The sequence below is a fragment of the Tinamus guttatus genome, unplaced genomic scaffold, assembly GCF_059628265.1.
Source record: "Tinamus guttatus ecotype Peru unplaced genomic scaffold, ASM5962826v1 Tinamus_guttatus_pri_ptg000028l, whole genome shotgun sequence".
Taxonomy (NCBI): Eukaryota; Metazoa; Chordata; class Aves; order Tinamiformes; family Tinamidae; genus Tinamus; species Tinamus guttatus.
This window is the reverse complement of record NW_028288562.1, coordinates 584,960-607,740: the sequence shown is the minus strand read 5'-3', so window position 1 is coordinate 607,740 and position 22,781 is coordinate 584,960. Positions and strand designations below refer to the sequence as shown.

The 22,781-nt window shown below is 37.8% G+C and overlaps 1 protein-coding gene across 1 annotated transcript in view; it reads right to left on the bottom strand.

Annotated features, from left to right (window-relative positions):
- Positions 1-201: 201 nt before the first annotated feature.
- CCSER1 (coiled-coil serine rich protein 1) overlaps positions 202-22,781 on the bottom strand; it is a 517,309-nt gene continuing 494,729 nt past the window's right edge. Inside the window, exon 10 of the mRNA XM_088529607.1 lies at positions 202-756. Coding sequence (XP_088385733.1) covers positions 307-756 — 450 coding nt within the window. The 3' untranslated portion in view covers positions 202-306. The remainder of the gene's footprint in view (positions 757-22,781) is intronic.

The following is a 22,781-nucleotide window of genomic DNA, read 5'->3' as shown; positions in this document are numbered from 1 at the left end:
CACGACCGCCTTCCCAAACTTCAGTGGGTTTTAGTGGTTTAGAGAACCAAGAAAGAAAAAAAAAATTTAGCCAACTTTGGATTACCCATGTCAGCCAAATTGCACAATGAATCGCCTTAATTGTTTAACAATCTAGTTCATGCCTCTGCCACAGTCCCAAATTAGAAAGTATGGAATAGACGGACTTTTTTTTTTTCTTCCTCCAGGTAAAAGTAGCAGCAGATGAAAACTTAAGACGAAGCTGTAGAAGAGTTTATGTTCCCAGTTAATCAATCCTCCTTCCACGGTAAGCATTCAAGAACCCTGTTACCCATCCTGTTGACCTAAAGTCTGCAGCTCTGCCGTGTGCAAATTGTGGTGGAGGAAAACGTTTTTTCTGCTGTACATGTGGAGGGAGATGGGTCCCCGGGGCGGCTGGCCGAGCCTCCCGGTGAAGGTGCTGTGCTGCCGCGGCAGCCCCGCGTGCTCCTTGGGCGCTCCCGGGAAGGCCGGGCCTTGCGCCACGGCCAAGCCATTGGGCGTCACCTCCGCGGCGAAGGCTTCATACGGGCCTCGCGTCTGCTTGAGGGCCTCCACAATTTCCTTCTCTTTCAAGAGGTTACTCAGGCACAAGTTGGACAGCTGACAGCTCTTGCTTTCGTAGGCTGCTGCTGGGCTGCCTGAGGAACATCTAAAAGGGTCCTCGGTAGGTGTATGTGCTGACTTTATGTCCCATGTGTTGAGGCTTTGGTTCCCCGTTCTGTTTTGATATGTAGCCTGCCATAAAAATAATAATGAAAAAACATTTTACATAAAACATAGGAAAATCATACAGACTATACAAGATATCTCATAAAAACTGCAGATGCATAGCACATCTACCTGGCTGATTTCAGTGAAAGACACATCTCGAATGCAAATAAAACCTTCTAAAACAGTACTAATAATTTATATTTAACAAGTCAACACTGAAAAATGCTTATTTATAGGTGTTTATTGGGGGTATTTTCCTTAAAATATTTGTTTAAATAAAAGAAAGGTTTTTTTAAAGACCATAATAAACAAAATATTCCATATTTGCAGATTTTTAAGAGCATATTATTTGATAACACAAGAATTTTGCTTTAATAGCATCTAACTTTTAACACTTCTACATTATTATAAAATGTAAAGAACATCTTTTGTGAATAACTTTGTGCTTCAGTTAAGCTCAGACCGTGTTCAACTTCCAGTGTCCCTTGAATCTAGGTACTTCATAGTGTACTTGTGAGTTAAGTACATGCTCAGATGCTCTGCCAGAGCACAGCAGTAATTTCAGTCCAGCTGCCAAGGGCGGGTGGGGAGGGGGGACACTGTAAGGAAGATCCCAGCATGCTAGCAGCAGATTTACCGTGCATTTGTAATTGTTTAAATTGAGGCATTTGGCTGTTTATGAACAAAGAGATCACTACAGATATCACTTCCACCTAGTGTGATGCTTCATTTTCCCCTGCTCCGAACACTGAGCTGGGGAGGATAAGGAGAAGCCTGTGGGACCAAGTTTAATTCCTTGCTCACATGTATTCAAAGACATTTCTCAGTATGAAAAGTAGAATAAAGAAAATATTCTGCCTGTTTCACGACTGACTACACTAGGTAATTTCTAGAGGTCATGCCAAGAAACAGCTCACTGGGAGCTGCTCTTGTGGCTGAAGAACAGCACTAGTCAAGCTGTGCATGTTTTTAGAAGCTTAGGCACTAGACAAGCTTGAGTTTTGAACCTGACTATAAGAGAAAGCTTCATACCTTAAATTGTCACAAAACACATCTCCCACAAGTTTGTCAGATAAACATTAAATCTTTTAACATCTAAAGTTTAAATATTTGAGAGTTTGAAATTTAAACATTTAAACTTTTGAAAGCTACATCTAAATGAGTTGGGAAAAACTGTTGCAGCAAGCTACTTAAAATCTATATCCCTAGTGATCTAATACTGTGCACATTAAGAAAAAAAAAAGGAAAAAAGAGAAAGAAAGGAGGGAGGTATTTCATTACTTGCTCCATATATATATATACATATATACACACACACACACACACACACACACTGTGTTACTTCAAGAAAATCTTTAACTTACACTGCAATTAGTGCACTTGAAATTTTGTTCTTTTTTTTTCCCCCTCAAACTAGTCATGGTACAGTAACTAAGCAGCAGTTATGTGAGAAAGATTCTAAGAATAGCATCAATTGTGCTTCATTTTAAAAGTTATTTTGGAATATACATTCTCCCTTGTTTTATCTCTGTCCCACTTTCCAAGGTATTGTTCAAAGAATCTAGCTCTGGCATTCATTTGCAATAAAAGACCAATCTTAAACCATCCAGGTTTTCCGAGGCAGAAGACTTAGTAGCAGCTTTTTGACATTCATATTGCTGTTCCTATAGAGGCTAAGACATTGCAGCATGAAGCAAAAAGAATCAAAAATACTCCCAAGTCTCATAACTATACTTTGTTAAAAAATATTTCAGCATGTTTCCATAGGAAACTTTTATGTATTGCCTCAGGAAAACCTGCATCACTTTGCATGCCCTTCACTTTTTACGCAATTCAAAAGATACAGCCAATATCCATGGCTGACAACTTTTTGTTTTATGAGTAAGCATGCTATGACTATCCTTCTGCACAAATGCCTACATAGGTATGGTCACAAATATTGCAAAACACTTTAGACATTAGAGATGACATCTTCACAAAGGATCAGTACCAGTGTAACATTTTCTCCACTTAATTCCATGATGAGTGCTCCCAGACTGACCAGGGAGAGCAGAACACTTCTGAAAAACATAACTTCAGGCATTCATCCTTGCAGCACATCTGTATTGAGTGGAAATTCAAGCTGGTTCCTAAGGAACTGTTCTTGAGGAGACCTATCTGTAGGTTAATTACGGGGAATTTCTACGCCAAGAGATAAAATCTTTCCAATAGTACAAGGAATTAATTGACCATCTTGCCAAAAATCCCTGCTTTTGCTCTAAGGGAGCATTTCTGGAGTTATTATATAAAGATTCATGTTCCATTCCACAACAGCCATGCATATTCTAAGACTGCCTAATATATCTGAGCATGCATGCACTAAATGTCTTTTATCAATATACAGAGATTTCAGGAGGAAAGTCTAGACCCTTTATTGAACATAACTTCCTTGAAACTTATGAACTTCTGTAAATGTTCTGTAAAAACCAACATTTAGGTTAGTGCCTCAGGAAAAAAGCCTGCTATGACCTGTTACCATACCACAGTCTCCAAGGAACCTCTGAAAGGATCATCTAGTCTCTTCTACACTTCTGGACAGGACTGGCTTATCTTTGTGTCTTTCCCAACATAACTTTTTTCTTAACCATCTATTTAAGACCTGCATTGATGCAAACCAGAGATTCATCAGATATCCTATTCAACTATGTTCTCCTTACAGTTGGGAAAGGTCTTCCCAATGTCTGAGCTGAATCTTTCTGTTCACAAGTGTACTCCTTCTCTTTCCATCTCCTGTGGAATTCAAGAAAGGATGGCTATTTCATCTTTCAATGACCTGTTTATGCCTTTGAAGAATGCTACCGTGCTATACTTTAGTATTCACTGCTGCAAAATTAAAAATACCACTTTGATCTTCTCCTGTGAGACTCTTCTTCTTGACTTTGAGCCATTCTTACTAGCCTTCTGCACAGTCTCTTCAGAAATTCCAGTTTTGTAGATGTAGATTGCCCAAAACTTACTTAAAGTACTGTACCCCCACCACTACCAAGCAAAAGAAGCACCAACAACCCTATAAAGCTTTTCTTCATCTGCTCCTTGTTAATTCACTTCTTCAAAGGTTTTTTTTTTTTTTTTTTTCAGTAGCATGTGTTGACTCCCAGAATCTGACCATGCACAATAGTTCATAGACTTATTTTTCAACTTATTTTTCAACAAAATTGCTACTAAACTGTTCCGTTGATCATTTCCACAGAGGAATAGTCCCACATTTTTCTCCACTGAATTTCTCGTTTTTCTCAGATTTCTTTTTCTCTAATATATCAAGATCACTCTGAATAGGAATTAAGAGTTTTAGCCATTAACATATTCTACATCCATCCCAGCTTCACACTATTGGTAAATTTAAAGTTTTGGACCAGTGGTTAAGTACTTTCCAAGGACAGTTTTCTGATTTACTACATATTTAATTTAGACTTCGTTTCCCCAGTATGTTTATAAAACAGTGTCAAAAACTCAAAACAAGAAATGTGACATCGACTGCTTCTCCTGTAGCCAGAACGGCTGTTACTGTGCTGCAGAATGAAATTGCATTGGTTTGACAGTTCAGTTCATTTGTAATCCAGACTGGCTTCATCTCCTTGTTTTCTTCTAGCTGCTTGTAAATAGCTTTTTTAAATTATTTTTTTAATAAAATTCCCCACCATGACAAAAGCGAACATTGATACTGCTCCTGATCAGTTTGTACTTGCTTTAGTAAAGATCTTTCTATGCTTTTAAAGGGTTTATACACTGCTCACTAAAATATCTAGGAATTAAAAACTTTTCCTCCTCTTAAAGCAGCTACTGAAGTGCCAGCAGCATATCACTTATTTGTTCAATTGGCAACTATTCTTAAACAGTAATAAACAGCATAGCATTTGCATAACCAGGTTCAAGCATGTTATTACAGATATCTTTGTAGCCTAGAATATAGAAGCCATTTCCAGGAATAAGCAGGAACATTGACGGAGGTTGCAGCTGCAACACGTTTTATAGTCTTAAGAATGGCTTAGCAGGTTTGTCTGTCTCTTAAAAGCTAAAAAACCACCACCACCAAAAACTCTAAACTCATAGGGAAAAAAAATTATCAAATAAGATGCCAGCAAAATATATTTTAAAATAAATGCAAAACAATTAACTGGTTTTGAAATTAAGGAATATAGACATGTATGAGAGACTTCAAAGCAACTAGGTAGCAGTAAATGGCATAAGACATGATTACAGCATAGTGTATATTGCTATTTTAACTAGATTAAGCTGAAATGATCTATTTTGAATACCTAAAACACTGAATTATTTCTTTAGTGTTCCTCATCAAGTTATGCTTTGGATGATGTATTTTCAATTTAAAAAACAAGTGCTGGGTTTGTAGGTATCTCAAATGCTGGACCATGTTGTAGATTGTATAGCGCATGCATGTTAGCACCAATAAATGTTTAATAGTCTTCAAGTGCTGAGGAAAGGTCTTACTCAGCTTTGTAGAGCTTCAACTTGCTGAAATTCCTCTCCAGTTGAATAATTAAACAAGAACTAGGTCATGCCAAATTAAGAGCTAATACATTGAAATTCTCAAACGGCCATAGAAATTTAGAAGATACCATTCGTGTGCTAAGGCACTGCTTCGACCCATCTCCAGCAATAAGTCACAGGCTGTTAAACGAGGAGACACACACTCATTCCATCAGAAATAAGGTTAGCCTTAAAAAAAAAAGTTTTTAAGAGAAACTTTGCTAGGACGCAACAGTGTCACTGTTATTTATGACAAAATACTAAACAACAGTATCCAAAAGTGAAAAAGAAAATGGTAGTCAATTGGAAGTGAAAATCCAAAAGAAATTTCTTCTCTCTCAAAAATGTTGACAAAACAATATCTAATGACATCAAATGCTGCTTTGAATTTAATGAATTTGTTCTTGGTTATCATATCAACTTTCACTGAGAAACATGCAACAACATACAGAGCTAAAGATAACTGTGTATTGCTGGTAACTCTCTGAGTTTGGGTGATTTAGTCCAACTGCGCTTTCAACGGAGGAAGAAAAATATTCCAACATGCAAAATGGAGCAGTAGAACACGGACATGCAGGAACAACAAAAACTTCTGTAAAACTAAGAGTTACCTTCTAACATCCTTGTCCTGGCACACATGCTCCTGTAACTGCATCGCGCAAGGTCTGCACGCAGGGCTATCTGGTGCGGCTGCATCCCCGGGCGAGCAGGGGCTGCGCGACAGCCCCCGGGCAGCCCCTCGCCCATCTCCCGGCTCAGCCATGGGCCCAAGCTCAAAGCGCCGCCCGGCCTTCCAAGGGCTGCTGCTGTGAACGGGGATCGGCAGCACTCCCGAAGCCACCGCGCCAGCAGGAAACAAGGCCCCTCTTCCCTGCTGCTGAAACCACCCAGCTTCTCTGCCCCGTAAACCCCCAAATGCCACCCGAGGGTCTTATTTGTGGACCAGGAAATGGATTGCAGCTAGGAGGAAAATGTTGCTCTGAAATCTCTGGCAAAAATAGCCCATTTTAAAGAGACCGAAAAAACAAACATACACACAAACAAAAACAAACAAAACCCCCAAACTCCTTGATTGTTTTAGATATCCCAACACAGAACAATGCCTTAAAATTGAAGGTTTAGGAAAACATTTGGATTTCCTGATTAAAGAAAAAGAATAGATGCTTCCTTGCTTAAGGAGTTAAAAAAAAAAAATCTGATTGTCTATAAAATTTTGAGAGCTTGGTTTGCTGTTCTCTGGTACATTATAGTACAGGAATATGAAGAAGTTGCAAGGAGTTTTGGTTTGATTTTTACACATTAATGCTAAATCCGTTAAGATGAAATAAAAAAAATGGATTTTAATGTTCTTAAAATGTCTGTTTCATAAATTTTATTGAGGGTGCCCCTATGTGATTGTCATTCTGGCAGCTTTTTGTTATATTAAGAAGAAAACAACCCCTCAGCAACCCACTCTGAAGTAATGAAAATTGACTACCTTATAGAAAGCTCCAGAAAGGGACATGTTATTAAAAGTAACACTGAAACCATTCATCACTTTCCATTTCCAAACCCAGTGAGTGAAATATGACAGGAGTTAACGACAAGACAATACTGCTGCGGGACATTCAAAAATGAGTATTGCTGCTGTCTTGTGATAAAGTACTGATATAAAATAATAGAAAAAGACATGAATTACAAAAATGCCATGGAAAAGATGCAAATTTTTAAGATGCCTATGCCCAGAGGCATCTGGAAGTCTTAAATGTCTCTAATGTAATTCTTATGAGTAGAGCAACTTTCTTAAATACATCATTTTGACAGCAGGCATAGAGATTAAAATCAAACAAAACATTCTCTACCCAGTCTACCCAGTGTATCCTGACATCCAATTAACAGTGCATTTGAAGAACAAGATTTTCCCACCCCAAAGGATTTTTGTTTTTAGAGGTGTTAAAGAAAATGCATTCTGGAGAATAATTACCCTGACAGAGACCTGAAGACATATGGGAATCCATATGTCCATATCTGTAAGACTGCTACCACTTCACTTGTGTTTGTGGGTACATAAGGAACGTAAAATGGGTCCTCTAATTTAATGTTTATCATATAACCCAGCATAGCTCATTTGTCCCTTGCCAGGTCCCTTGGACTTCAGCACCTTTTGCAGAACTGTCTTCATCCCCAGTCGAGCTCTGATTTCATAAATTATGAAGGAACAGGAAGAAGTCAAGAAACAAAACAAGCCAATATGGCTCTACACTCCAAAGGACAAGACGGATGAAGGCCTCTGCTTTTGAATGCATATCCCTTCAGATGCCTTTCACAGTTCCGGCAGGGATTTTAGGTGCAGATCTAATTTACCTCCACAGGTTGACTCAGCACTTTGGATGCCACATCCATCACTGTGTCAACTCCTTAATTTCTACACATCTTCATTTTAGTGCATACCAGCTTCCAGCGTATCAGATGATCCAATATAAAATGTAATTCAGATGCAGCAGGTAATTGTTCTTCATTCAAGTCTTTTAAAAACACTCTTTCATATTGATTTCAGGTGGGATCTCGACCGCAAGTGTAGGTTTTACAACAACCCAAATAAGCTCTTATTGATCAACTGATGCTGCCTTCTGGCAGTCTAAGACACGTTAAAGCAGCAAAGCCCAGTGCTGAGATGAGGCACAGAGGAGGACTGGCACCAACGGGTGAGGGGCACCAACCAACCACTGTCAGCTCAGCTCTCACCAGTCAGAAAACATAGTCAATATAAATCAGAAGTACTTGCTATACTCCTTTTCAGGTGTCAGCATCCTTAATTACTTACTGAAAGCAAAAACTATGATGCAGTTTAAAATGCCTGCATCTTACCAGAACACACAATCTGGTTTAACAGAAGTGAATGAATACAATGAACAAATAAACCTCATGTCCTAAAAGAATTTTCAGATAGTGATAAGTAGCCCAGTAAGGACGGAATTTTCCTTGAATAATTTAATTTACCTAACTAATAAAATACAACTAGGCAACTAGATATAAAAAGATACAATGTTGTTTTATCAAGTGGAAAGAAAACAGTGAAGATTTTCCTTCTCCCCTCCAGTAACTTACAATAAATCACTGCTCTGCTTTCTGAATCCTGTATTTCTAGAGGTAACTGGAATATTTTTCTCACTAGTAAAGCTAATGGAAAAATTTGCATATTACAGTTGTTTATCATTTCTTTTCAAATTAAACATTTGGAACTACGGAAACTGTTCACCAGTATTAGTCATATTCATCCAAATTGATACGAAATTCATTTAGATGTCATACCTTATAGCTTATACTTGTCATACCTTATACTTGTCATACATTATAGTTTAAAATTCAGATAACTATAAAAATGATAATGAAAATATACCCTATAGCTTAAGATTCAGATAGCTATAAAAATGCTAATGAAAATCAAAAGCTATGGAACAGTGTGGAAGCTTCAACACTATGACGACAAAGCACTAGGACATACTATGTGAGATATTTTTAAATTTTACCTCATTCTTATGTAAGAGTTCTCCAGAGTAAGTCAATCCAAAGAAGATATTTCCAAGTCCAACAAGAAGAACTATTCTTATTTTGGACATGGGGACCAGCTGGTAAGAAAGATGCAAGCTCTTACCCCCTTTTCAAAAACATGCTAACTTGTTTATCCTGGGAACATCCTATCTTCAGCAAACATTAGCTGCACCACTCACATCAGCTCTCAGTTTTGAATTCACCCTGAGAGAGGACCTTTACCATATATTTTTATAGTCCTGCTCAGCTGTTCAGGTAGCCACAGCTGTGGATATCTCCACTGAGCTCTTGCTAAATAAGCCCATCTTTACAAGTGTCAGAGACTAGAATATGGTAACACAGGTGTTCTGATTTTGCAATACAAACTTGTGTCTCTGTACAGCATTTGATATGCCATGTAGGCAGATTAGATTATGCCAAGATATCTCCAAGATCTTTACTTGTGCCTTATGTATTTTTTTGATAATCAGCTTCCTGAAAGCTAGTAAGCCCATTTGTAATCTCAGGTCTGACACTACGGTCACTTAATCCTGATCATCTTCTCTAGAAATCATCTGAAGTAAAATAAACGTACCTTTGACAGGCAGGTTCTCTGAGATACATTTTACCACTTTTTTATTATTATTTAGTTATTTATTTTTCTTATTCCAATATCACCTAATGTGATTTCTGGGGTAACAAATATTTCACAAATAAAATGAAACTAATGTTAACTAGGCATTCAGTAAGAAATTAGATACTAAGTGGCCTCAAAAAGGCGCAAAGATACAAAGTTCAATTTTACATGTAAGCACATAGCCATGAATAAATTCAGCACCCACATCAATTGCTTGTGAATTCCCATTTAAAAAGCAGAGGCGTACACTACTATACATTACACATTATATTTATAGATATAATTTGATTATGTTCAGGATGAATTTCTTAAAGACACTGGCATATGAGACTTTTGCTTTATCAGCTAGACACACAGGAGCTCAAACTTCTACCTCATCACTGTGTATTTTTTATTATGCTACTTTCTATGTAGAAAGCAGACATATGCACTTATCTTTAAGTTCAAGGCTTTATTGTCCCACTTTCAATTATCAAATGTCATAAATCAGATAACTGCTCCCAGTGTGCCTTCTGGAAAGGGCTCCAACTGCTCTTGCAAAAATGCTCCCAAACAAGATAGAAACTATCCTTAGCCAACACCCTTTTACAGTATACTTTTTACCTAAAAACAAAAAAACCTTTCATTAAACTGAGTTTCATAGATTAACATCCTTAATTTTGTCAGCAACAGGGACTGAACTTAGAAGAACATCAGGGGAATTGCATACATTGTTCAGCTACTGTCACGTTAATCAGTGATGCTATCCCTCAGCTCAATATCCAATATGCAAAAGAGAAATCAAAGCACTAGCAAAAAGGGCAACTTGTATCCTGATGACAAGAAAAGAAATCCTAATTATCCTTTAATTGACTTGACTCTATTTTTTTTTGACAAGATTACTCAGACATCCCTGAAGAGAGAGGGAAAATAGTCTTTCTTATTTAATTTTATATGAGGATACCTGAAGTATCATGGATACCACTTATTCCTAAAATGAATTATTTTTAGTCCATATTTAAGCCTTGTTTGATAAGACAAATGCATACCTACAATCACTCCTTAGCCATAACTAGTACATTTCAGTGTGTTCAGTTATAATGCAGAAATAGATTCCTTCAAGAAGATAAATCACTCCTTCAAGAAGATAAATCAAGATATTGAGACAAGGCTGTAGGATTCAGATGAACTGAAGAGCTGTATGAAGTGTGAATCTGATACTCAGGGAGCGGTATTTCAACTGAAACAGAAAGACTTCTTGGGTGCTGATAATCTCAGAAATTTGGAAACAACAAATGACAGAAGCAAAATAAGTAAGGCAGTAATTCAGCAGAAGGAATGAAAACTCGGAGAACACAGCCAAAATAACTCTAACATTGCTATTAAAGCATGGCCATGAAATGCATTGAGTTTGTCAGCACGGACTTTGAAACACTTTGATCTCAGCAGGACAACATCAGATATACTTATAGCGAGGAAACTTTCTCAGGAAGAGCAATGGAAACCATTGCTAAGAGATATGTGGAGGAAATCTGATGTCCAGAGGAATCCATAGTTTTTGATTTACATGACAGTTATTGTTAATATAGAACAGTGAATCTTGGTAGTAGAATGCCATAATATCTCTCATGTTCTCAAAAAGAACAAAGAAAGCTGTCCGAGAACAACAAAAACCCCTCAGAAACTAACCCCATCTCATTTAGAATTTGCATACAGTCAGCGCAGATAAAATTTTCCAAGTTTCACATAAATGAGATAACTCCTCAGGTAAGTAGACAACACAAACTCTTTCTGTCTATGCCAATGGCTTACACAGAAGAAAAGTATTCCATAGCATCTTTACTATAGCTCTATAAAGGTCTATTTAGTTCAGCTCTTTATAAAATAGCTAGCGTAGTGAGGTGAACATTACAAGAAGTACTACTTACTGTTTTATCAAGTAGACTCTAACAAGGTAAAACTACTTCCTATACTTCATATATTTTCAGGCCAGCAAAACACATTATAATCACCTTTTCTGACCTTCTCTGTGGAGCAAGGCATAGATCTCTCTTGCTGAAATCATGTAATCCAAAAAGAATGGCAGAATTAAAGTATAACTTAAAAGGCTTACAGGAATGGAGAATACATTTTACTTATTTTTCATAAACCACTCAAGCATTTTCTAGCATTTTAATTCAGGCGCTTACTGAAACACACATTCTGTTAAATGATCACAAATTTTATGTTTTAGCTACAGAAACTAAACAATTTCTGCTAACAGAACTACTATGAAAATCCACTAGGAGGTAAAGCGTCCCTAAAGAGCAGAGGACACTAGAGTCTACAGCGTTTTAGGAATTGAGCAAAACTGCCTCTAACATGTCATTCAGTCTTGAGCAGGATTTATAGGCACATGCTGAAAGGGTATTTCCTACTGTATAAACTTTATGCAACCCAATTAATAATATGTGTTCTTTGCAAAAAGAAGGCACAAGCAGCTCCCCATAACTCAAGAGAGACCCCCAACCCGACGGTCACACTTTCTGCTCTAAGCTCCCATTTCAAAGCCCTGTTACACTGGTCTACATTACTGGGGTTGTAAATGTGCCTAGTGTTTCCCCCTTGCGCCCAGCCAAAACTCTGCTGTCTTACCAACTTTGGTTTACTTAGAAATGATGCATTAAGCAAAACCCACAGGCAATGAACCTGACTACTGGTCTAGCGGCCCCAACGCGTAAATTGACCCCATACTTAAAACTCCCCAAAGTACTAGACGCAGAGTAACAAACACTGCGCATGGACAAGGAAGCTATCTAGGGCAGCATGCACAGCGCTCCTGTTCGCTGCATGCTGACAGATAAAGATGGGCAGTGTTTGAAATTCATGAAAGAGGACAACATGTGCACACACACCCTGGGGATTGATGAAACACAGCCACACATTTGACTGACATCCAGCAACTCATAAAAGCTTATGAAGCACACACAAAGCAACTCCTACGAATACCCCAGCAGCACATCCAAAACAGTACTTCATTATTTCAAAGTATGCTACACAGGTTATGTTTCCAATGCATCCTAGGTGATCGTTATTCAGGAAGAACCATCTTACCAGGGACCCCATCACCTCTGGGCCAGTGCAAGTCTCTCCCCTCACTCATAGCCCTTGCAGGAACCAAGGAGCACAATTATAATTCAGGGCAGGCAGCTACCCAGCTGCCTCCAGGCTTGTGGCTACCGCATGCCACCTACCTTTAAAGGCTCTCAAACACAATCTCCAGTGTGATCTTGCAGCTGCTTGTGCACTAGCATGGCAGTTCTTTGCTCTGATTCCAAAGGAAAAGCCAGAGATGAAGCAGGGAGTCCCAGAATAAAACCAGCTCTAACGATGCCATTCACATCTAGCCTGCTTAGTGTGAGGCAGAATCATCCTTTTCTCCTTAGGAAAATTCATCTGGTCTTTTGAAAATCCCAATTCATTGACTTTTCCAGATCAATAGAAACTAAAAATAATGAATCAAGTCTTTATGAGGCAATGAAGCCCAAACGAATCCATTCTTTCTGACGCCCCTCTAACATACAGCTGCCAAAGCGGTCCCAGACTGCGCTCCTCTGCAGCCGCGCCGGGGCGCCGCGTGCTCGTGTGCCCAGCCACCGGGCACCTCAGAGGGCGTCCAACAGGAGGGCACCCACCAGCCACTGCCTGCAACCAGCAGCACAAAGTCACCGCCGCGCCGCAGCGGTCCCAGCCGTCCACCTCCACCACTGGGACTTGTCATGGGGGACTCATCCCATACTCCTCAGCAGGCTCTCATCATGGTTTGCTGCCTCTAGCTGTGGGGAAGGAAACCAGATGTAGAACCTCTTCAGCCAAACCCAGCTACCCCGGATGTGCAATGCAGTCTGTTTCTGCCACTGAGCAGTTGTCTCTGCTGCACAGAATAACACTGCTTAAGACAGCTCAGGTCAGGCATCATCTCTGTTTCATTCTTCAATTACTCTTCACTTTTTCCGCTTACTCCTTTTCCTCAAGATGCAGCTAGAGAGAAGAGGAACTTAAGTAGTTGCTGCTATGCCCCAAATTGACAGAAGAATCACCATGATAATATGTCAAAGATGCCACCAGAAACCATTGAATATGCCCGACTTCAGTGCAGGGAACTGCTCCTTCCACGAGGCTCCAAAGAGTCTGAGAACCGGTGCCAGGAGAGGAGGAGAGCATCAAAGAGCAATCATAAGGTTTCCACAAACTCAACCTATGAGCTACAACTCAGTGACTCCTGTTTGGATTGCACAAGATATCCTGCCTTGGACTGCAGGACTATTTGAAATCTGCTCATGGGAAAGGGCTAAATATGTGCTAATTCTTCCTGTGAAAAAGCTCCAATTGATTCCTTTGCAAACTGGTTTTGAATTGAAATGTGGATGATAACTTTTCGGACCACTCTCCTTTAAATGCAGAAAAGCATGTGTTGGAAAAAAAAAAAAACGGGAAGGAAGTGGTGTGTAGAAAGAAAAGCTCTCTCCTTTTAGTGCCCAAAGATGAATGCTGAAAGTATATATGAATACAAAGCTTTATATGGGTACACAGATACAAGAGGTTTCATACCTACACAAAACCAAAACTGCTTTCAAGTACCAGAAATTTATGTTCTCCTTACTCTACAGAAATTATTTAACTGAAAAACAGTCCACATGTAACACCACTCATTTCAACAAGGAGTACCAGTGCTTTCAAGTCTTAATACTGGATTTAACAAAACTGATGCTTTAAGCTCAACACATACAGTTATTGGAATCTGTAACCAGAATATCTCATTATGAGGTCTTACTAATATTAAACTATAGCCTCCTCCAGAAAACTCTGATGAAGGCATCTAATCTTTTCTTTTTTACCATGTAGCATGCACCAAGTGTTATCTTAACAGCATTTAAATCTCACAATATCATCTTAATATAAGTTCAAGCAGCCTTGTATGTTCACATAAAGTAAAACTACAAATGATACTTCCAATACGTGCATAGAAACCTCTCCCTTTTTCCATGTACACACAGAAAAAATGATTTTTACTTAGGATCTCCTTTCATGAAATTACTTTTACTTTCTTCTGTAAAACTTTAACATATTGTTTTTAAAAATCTTGTCTATAATAAATCTCCATAAATCTCATGCATATAGAGAAGAATTTACACAGATACCAAGAAGCGGCAAGAAAAAGAAGAACAGCGAAAAAAAACCTCCGGTAGATAATAGAAGTAAACTATAAATAATAAAAAATAAATATAAAAGAAACTCACCAGAGACATAAGAAAATGGCAGGCTAGGCTAAAACTCTTTGAGAGTCTATGTGCACAAGATAGGGTTTGCGTGGCAGGACTTAAAAGAAAAAATAAATGTCCTAATATGAAACCCATATATTGCACAGGTAATAGGCCCTTAATGTTGCAAAAAATGTTTATGTGATGTGTTGGTCAAATTTGACCATTTTTGATTTATACAGTCAATGCAAATGCAAAGTAAAAAGCAAATTTAACCGTTTCACAGTGCCATTACCTATTTTACTTTATTTTGATCTCTTGGGGAAAAAAATGGTAATTAGCTAAGCCATTTTCACTTCATGCTTAACATTTATGGCTATCACTAGCAGAAAGGAACAACAGCTTGACTTCAGCATGCAAAATGCCAGATCAGAGAAAGACATATAAAAGAAAAATGTGTGTTACTCTCCACTTGCACTGTGTCAGCAAAACCTTTAACTAGGTATTCTTAGTACATTTTGCTAATTATAAATGATTTCCAGTGCTTACAATTGCCAAGGGAAGAAAAGGCAATGAGTATGAGGATTAAATTTATAGGGGTGCGGCCCTGTAAAAATTAACATCCCAACCCTGCCAGTGTCTTGAAGGTGAGTTATAGCAAACGAGTAGGATTCCGACTGAGGGGTTCTCTGTGCTCACTATTTCTTTTTCTAAAGCATCAGTGGAGAAGATGTATACACTGCAGGGAACCACCTAAAGCTTTCGAACTGAAAAGTAGGATGTCACTTCCAAAGAGCACTATGACAAGTGCTTTGTAACTTCACAGAGTCACCATCTAACTACTAATTTTGCTGTTGCTCTTAAAGAACCTCTTATTCCCCACTGCATTATAAAAAAGCCATAAACATCCAGCTGTTTTAAGTTCTATTAGTCCATTAAATGAAAGCCATCACCGTGCTAAATTTTCTTGTCCATAAGAAAATAGTGATCCAAAAGATGCACAAAAGATCAAGTAAATAAACAGCCCCTCATTTTTCTTTCCAGTATATAAATTACTAATAAATATTTTTTACTGGAATAAATAAATTTCCATGAGGTTCTATTAACTTATGTATTGACACACCCTCTCAAATAAATATTTCTAAATAAGAATCTCGTTCACCAGGATGAGATTTATGCAGAAGCTATAGAAGATAGAGGAAAATTATTCTATAAGGGTTTTTTTGTGTTGTTTTTCTTTTTCTTTAAACTACCTTTAAGGATGCAGGACTGTTTTATTTTCCAGATTTGTAAATAGAAACTGTGAAGATACTGATTTTAAATATGTGCTTGCTGATCCAGGCAATTAGAAATGATTAAAAACCTGTTCTTACTAACTGTAAAAGATAAAATACTTCAGTAGATGTTGCTATAAAAACCCCCTGGTCATAGAAGGATGTAAACTGTCGCTTTCCACATTATGGAAGCCTCAGGTGCAAGGATGGTATCATTAATAAAATCACTGGAGAGGTTCATCTTTACACAGTTCAATTTTGAACTTTGCTTCTGTTTGAGCTTTCCCTTGTTTTAACTTTTCTACTAATATAGCCACTATCCCCCAACTCCACAGATATTAATAGCTTTATCCCAATGAAAACCAAGCAAAGGCAGCAGTTATCAGCCTGTAGGCTACGATATACACAGAGAGGATTGATGACTTTGCTAATTTAACACAAGGATCTTTTGATCCGGAATCAGCTAAGGCTTTGTGCATTGCATGCCAGAGGAACATGCAAGTATTCTTTTGCCCCCTTCACTCCCTGGGAAAGATATTACCTTTTACGCAGAATCCATAAAATGTTTATCATTTGTTATTACAAAAAACAGAACTAAATTATTAATGCACCTTTGTATTGCAATGGCTGGCTCCCATCTGTTCTGGTTTGGTAGACATTTGCTTATTTTTAATGTGTGACAGAGTTTATATGAGATTCAATGCTATTCTGAGAGACTCTATTCAGTACAGGACAAATAAATAAATCAGCATCACCTCCATATCATATTACATATATTAAAAATTGCTTCTCCAAAAATTGGGACAGCCTTGAATTACTAATTACTTCAGTATTCCAGTCTTGAGAGGACAGATACTAGTGTTTTTTTTTTTTTTTGGCTTATCTGCATTACTTATCATCAGGTCATATAACAACACAGACAAAGCTTCTATCATAATTAAATCTTTCTTTTCCTTACAGATTTCTGGCAGAGTATCTTGAATGTAGCTAGATGATTGCAGGCTGTGATATAAAGTCATTCGGAAGAGGAATGGAAGCTGTGGCTTTCAGGTGAATTTCTTTATTTTGCAGAGAGCCAGTAAAAGGTGTCCGAAACATTTTATCGCAGCAAGGAGAGTTTAGCTAGGATTTAAGTCTTTTCTATACCCAGTCTTTTGTATACAGAGAGCAGTTGCCCAGTCGAGCTCTGCCTGTAGTCAGCCATACACCTCCATACCTGCTCTCACTGACAGTTTGGAGCTTTAAAGAATAAGGACTTGAAGGACTTTTTTTTTCCCTTCTTCTTCCTTTCCTGTTGTGCTTTGTATAATGGAAAATATGAGAGCTGTCAACTCCCAGAGGTGTCAAGTGAGAATTTATTATCCTTGGCTTAGTAGATAGCAAGGTAGATTACTTAGGAGGAAGAAATTATTTTTTCCTCTCCATTATACATAGCAAAATGTATGCGTTCAGATTCTAGAGACAGATATTTTTATCTTGGTATATGTTGAAGCAGATCATTAAGAATACAGCCAGAGTTTTTGCATTTTTAAGTAAGAACACGTAACGGAAATCCTCCTTCACCTCCCACATTCTCCATTATGATGGAAACTCAGACACTGAAGAAGCTGTTACAAGACTTCTGTGCTCCAGATCTATTCCAAGTCTCAGAATTCTGCACCAAGGCAGCAGAACGGTTTCCCAAAGCTTTTAAAGAAAAACTGTATACAAATGCAGGAAATTTCTCCACAGAAGTATTCGTGTATTCACTATACATACTGTGTTCAAAACAATCCTAAGTGCCTACTTCAATGCTGCATTTTGAAGCTAGCAGGCATTTTGACAACTTCTTGTTTGAGACTTCAGCCAACTTCTCTGAAGTGCCTGCACACCTCCACCACAGGTTTCAGCAGATCTAGTAAAATCTTCTTGTAGCCTCAATATTTCTGGCCTTTTTTTCCCCTCTTCCTTTTAATATTTCAGATAAAGTTAACGGCTGGTTTTGCTGCTTTTCTCATTCCTGTTTAAAATGGGTACCTTCTGTCCTCCCTCTTCCAGGCTTCCTGACTACCACACATGCAAGCTTTTAAAGCCATTTAGAAAGAATAGACTTTATATTTCCAAGTACAGTTATACAAAAAGTCTTAAGACAATTCTTAGGCTATAGTTCAGCCCTTAAATTGCTGGATTCTTACCTAGAAATTTACAGATTGACCCACTAACTTCAGAGAGCTCTGAAAGAGGCCCTCAGCAATTGTCACTTATTTCTATACTCATAGTGCGCAGGGAGTTCCTGAGCACGGGAGGGCCCTGCTCGACCCACTCCTTAACAGTGTACTAACACGTGCGACCTGCTCACATCGCCACTTGGCTCCTGCACCGATCAAAAGCCAGACTAAGTACCTTCCTAGAACCTTTTTGACTTCAGTGGCAATTGACTCGTAATTCAATTAAGGACAGGAGAGTATTCTTTCTCTCCGTTTGAGCTTTTTATATACTTGAAGTATTGAACAAAAAAAGAAACAAAACCAAAACAACACTGCTTTCCAAAATCAACTACAGCATTCCTGCTTAAATGTATCCTTATTGAGACAGCAATTGATTTTCAATGGAAACAGTATTCCCAATAAAATCCATTATACAAAAGTAGAAGAAACTCAAAAAATTCCTCTAATGGTTGAGATTTGAGCTTTGTCACATCAAATTTAAAGATTTGCACTAATACTTAAAATTATGAAGGACCTTCTGCAATATCAGCAAGGGTCTGTGAAACTCCAGATGATCCATTTTGAAAGGGAAATTGTGATTTTTAGTCTAGAAAAAGGTGAAGAAACGTAATGATGTAGCACTGCAATTTAATTTAGCTACCAAGTTCTAGGGACTCTTTATGTAAACACAGGTTTCTAAGTATTATTTCCTAGTTTTGTATTAATAAAAAAGGAAAGCTAATTATTTTGTAAGGTAAAGCCATGTTATTTGCCTTAAATTTATTCATGAAACCACTTGTTCATATTGGACCTAATTCAGTCCTCACTAAATGTAAAACCTTCAACTTTTTCACTGGGCTTTGGGAATAGGACCCAACTGGGTTGTTGCAATTTTGTGGTCTTTGTTTCTTCCTTCTCTTTCATCACAGACTCCAATGGAACAGGCAAAGACCGTCCGTAATGTACATACAATGCATTACACTGCCAATATAAATTTGGGACCACTATTTGACTGAAAATTGCAGTTCTCCATTAACTTTATACCACGTGGCAGTCAGTGAGCCCTGTTCCATAAGGAAAAAACTGTGTCACAAACTGCCACAACCTTTTTAGCAAGTGCTACTTGGCCTTTCTTCATTTTGCCTTTTTCACATCCAAGACAGACATAAAATCTGCAGGACTCATGCAATATATTTTTTTTTTTTGCATAACACTGTGTCTTTAAAATAAGATATCTCTAGATAATTTCAGAGTATAAAATGCCTTGTGTGACCGAGCTAAAATCTGTCCCAGAGGTTCCATTAAAGCTATAAAGAAACGACAAGCCCAAACTTGCAAGTATTGGATAGCTGAAAAATCAATCTTCAGCCACAGATTCTTTGTCACCCCCACTGCACGGGAAGTAGTTACTGTTCAGAGTAAGAGCAGCAGCGAAAAGTTAGTAATTTTAAGCCTGTTTTCAATTATAATAGTCATACTAAAATTGGCAGAGTGGAGAAGACTTGAATAGTTAGCAAGTTTAAAAGTTCAGCAATTTAAAAAATTAAGAAATACATTTAACTTAGCTTTTCTGTAAATGCATTATTGTTTTAAGGATCTGAAATTTTAGAAATACTCCAAGGGCAGAAAGAAATGCCATGTTCTGCTGCCACTCTGGGAGCCTCCTTTTCGAACTATGAGGAGCCCTAAAGCAGAGTGCAGCTAGTAACTAGCTGCAGACACCCAAGAGGAAAGTAACAGTTTCTTTGACATTCTCATTTCATTCAGTCCATCAACTTGGAGGAAGATCATTTTTAACTTAATTAAAACCCATGCAAAACAAACAAAAACATGGCTGAAAACCATGTTTGATTGCAGGGAGAACTGTGGCAGTGTCTGCTTTTGCACAAGGCTGGCAAAGGCCAGAGTTGTTGAGGAAGGGCCCGCGGGCCGAGGGGCTGGGCAGGCGCGAGCTGCCCGCGCCCGCAGCCCGGGCACAGCTTGGGGCGGGCGGGCCAAGCCCGGCTGCCTCCTGCCCCCGGGGAGGAGAACCTACCCCGGCCCCTCGCCAAGACCTCAAGGTCATTCCAATTAAAATGTAAATGGTTTAAATAAATTATGAACTTGGCTCTTTCAAGCTCCTCAGAGGGTAAAATGCCAGGAATAATACCAGAATGCTTGAAAAGTGGGAAAAATATGGGGGAACAATTGAGATGTGCTAACTTCCCATGACAAACTGCAAAACCATAAATGTTATTTTCTGAAGCATATTAAAAGTATCACAGTGTTTAATGAAACACCTATTTAGTTAACATTATAGTTTGCAACCCTTTCAAGGCCACATTCTAAGCTTCAATTTGGGTATAGCTATAGAATATTTCAGCTGATTTTTTTTTCAGCAAATGTACAAGGTGTCTCATTCTGTTAAGATGACTATTCCTCAGCAGCTTTGTGAAGAATCCTTAAATTAAAACAGTACTGATTTTTAATGAGTTAACTGTCACATATAAAATTTTACTGTATTTTAAACAGTGTAATTGCAAACATATCATGTGGTAGATGTCAAAATGACATCTGGACTCAAACTTCAAAACTGAGGGGTTTGAGTGCATCTATCACTCATGATATTCATTATGAAAAGAAATAGTCACATATACAGTTTAACAGTCCTGTTCAAATTACCCAGGAGAAAGGCTGAAAAACAACATCTGCATTTTCAAGGGGACACCAAGAGATACTATAACTTATAGCAACCTATTTTGCCTTTTTCCTAATTTCCTTCAGCCAAGCAGTAATGAGAAACATATTGTAATTCTAACCACTAATCAATGCTCTGTAATGATCTTGTCCAGAACACCTCGTGAGAAGAAACAAAAGCCTCAGCTAGCCTGTGCCGTGGAGTAAAACATTCAATTTAAGCAATGCACGCTATTTTCCATTTTCAGTCTTATAATAACATAGCACTAACCAAAGTATTAGTAAAGATTACATTTCAGTCCATTCAGCAGCTTAACTAGGGAACGTTCACCTTAGACCTCACTAGGAGGTTGAAGAAAGGCTGCTTTACGTCACACCGAAATACAATGCATTTCTACAGCATGAACATGCACAAGGCCAAGCACATCTACAAAAATATATACCATATATATACCAAAAGTATCCCTCAAGGGGATAAAAAGAGAACATAGAGAGGAAGTGACATACATGTCTGTGTATCTCAAATTCAACCCAATTCCTGCATTATGTGCAAATCGCAAAATGCAGTCATTTCAGCAGGTGTGATTGTGTAATTAAATGAACTGTGAAATTAAAAAAGAACTATGACCAGAAATATCAAGAAAAATCAAAATTTCATAACTGTAATTTTTTATTTTGCTTTTATATATTTTGCATTATCAATGACAAACATTTTCCTAAAATAAAAAGACAGTTCATTCAAATGTTACATTCAGGCTGGAAAAATTAAAATGGATTATTTATTGGATTATTGGATGCAAGCTTCAGTATCTTCCCTTGAAGGTGGGGGCAGGGAAAAAAAGAAATGGAAAGGTATAAGGGGACAATTTATTAAGTATTAATAATTCAACAAGACCTTTTTCCATTTCTATGTCTACTTAACAATGCCATCAATGAATATTCCTGAAATAGCTTTGCTATTTAGCACTGTGCACAGAAATACATTGAAAGCTGATCTTCAGTAAATATAAGTGATATTTATGAGATGCATTTTTCGGTATATCTACAAATTCAATTTCTGTTAATTGAGCAGATTAAAAGCATCCAGAGAAGGAACTGCCTTCTCGTACATTCTGTCAAGCAAAAAATCAAGAGACTATTAGCATGAATTAATTTCTCTATACAAATATAAAGTACTTCACTTATAAATTTAGTACTATAGCTAGTCAACCTGAAGTATATTTTCAGCACCTCAAACCATAAGCTAACATCTTTTAGGTTTGATACAGGAGCATTTCCAAACCTCACAGTTTCCTTGCTTTATCAGTGCAGATAATGAAAGAACAAATACCCTTTTCATAAACCATAAACCCTTCCTGGCTTGGTGTTTTTTTCTCCTCCCCTCGTAACTACAGAAGACAGTCTCGTAGCAATTTATTTCGATTAAGTTCTGTGCATACATCTTTGTTTTCCAGATTTGTTGCCTTAAAAATGCATTTTTTTACTTCAATTCTCTTGTTTTCTTAATCTGAAAAGCACTTTGAGTGTTCAGTGGATATGAAAATGGTTCATAATGGAGAGGAAACACTCTCGGGATACGAACTACTGCAGGGAAGAGATGTAATATACATGCAAAAAGTAAACAAATTCCTTCTCACTACCCTCTGATGTGAATTTTAGTCAATACCTGTCCTGTCAATACTTATGTTCTGAACATATATCAGGGATACAACATAGAAGTGAACGAATCCAAATAAAACCCATTTAAAAGTCTCTCTTTCTAGCCTAGTCCAAGGAAATCGAGCAATGATTTTCTCATTAACAGAGAGAGTAATTCTAATGTTGTTCTGGTAGCTTCTCATTCCAGTGAGTGGTTTTCTGATTCTCTAAAAAAAGCAATAGTGCTAAGCAGACTCTGGTTAAAGATTTGTTTTTTATCCTGTTCCTAAGCCAAAGAAATAACAAAAGCAGCATTAAAAAAGATCTTTGCAGGTACTAGTATTCCTAGGGTAAGACCCATCAAAATATTAATCTTAGAATGTTA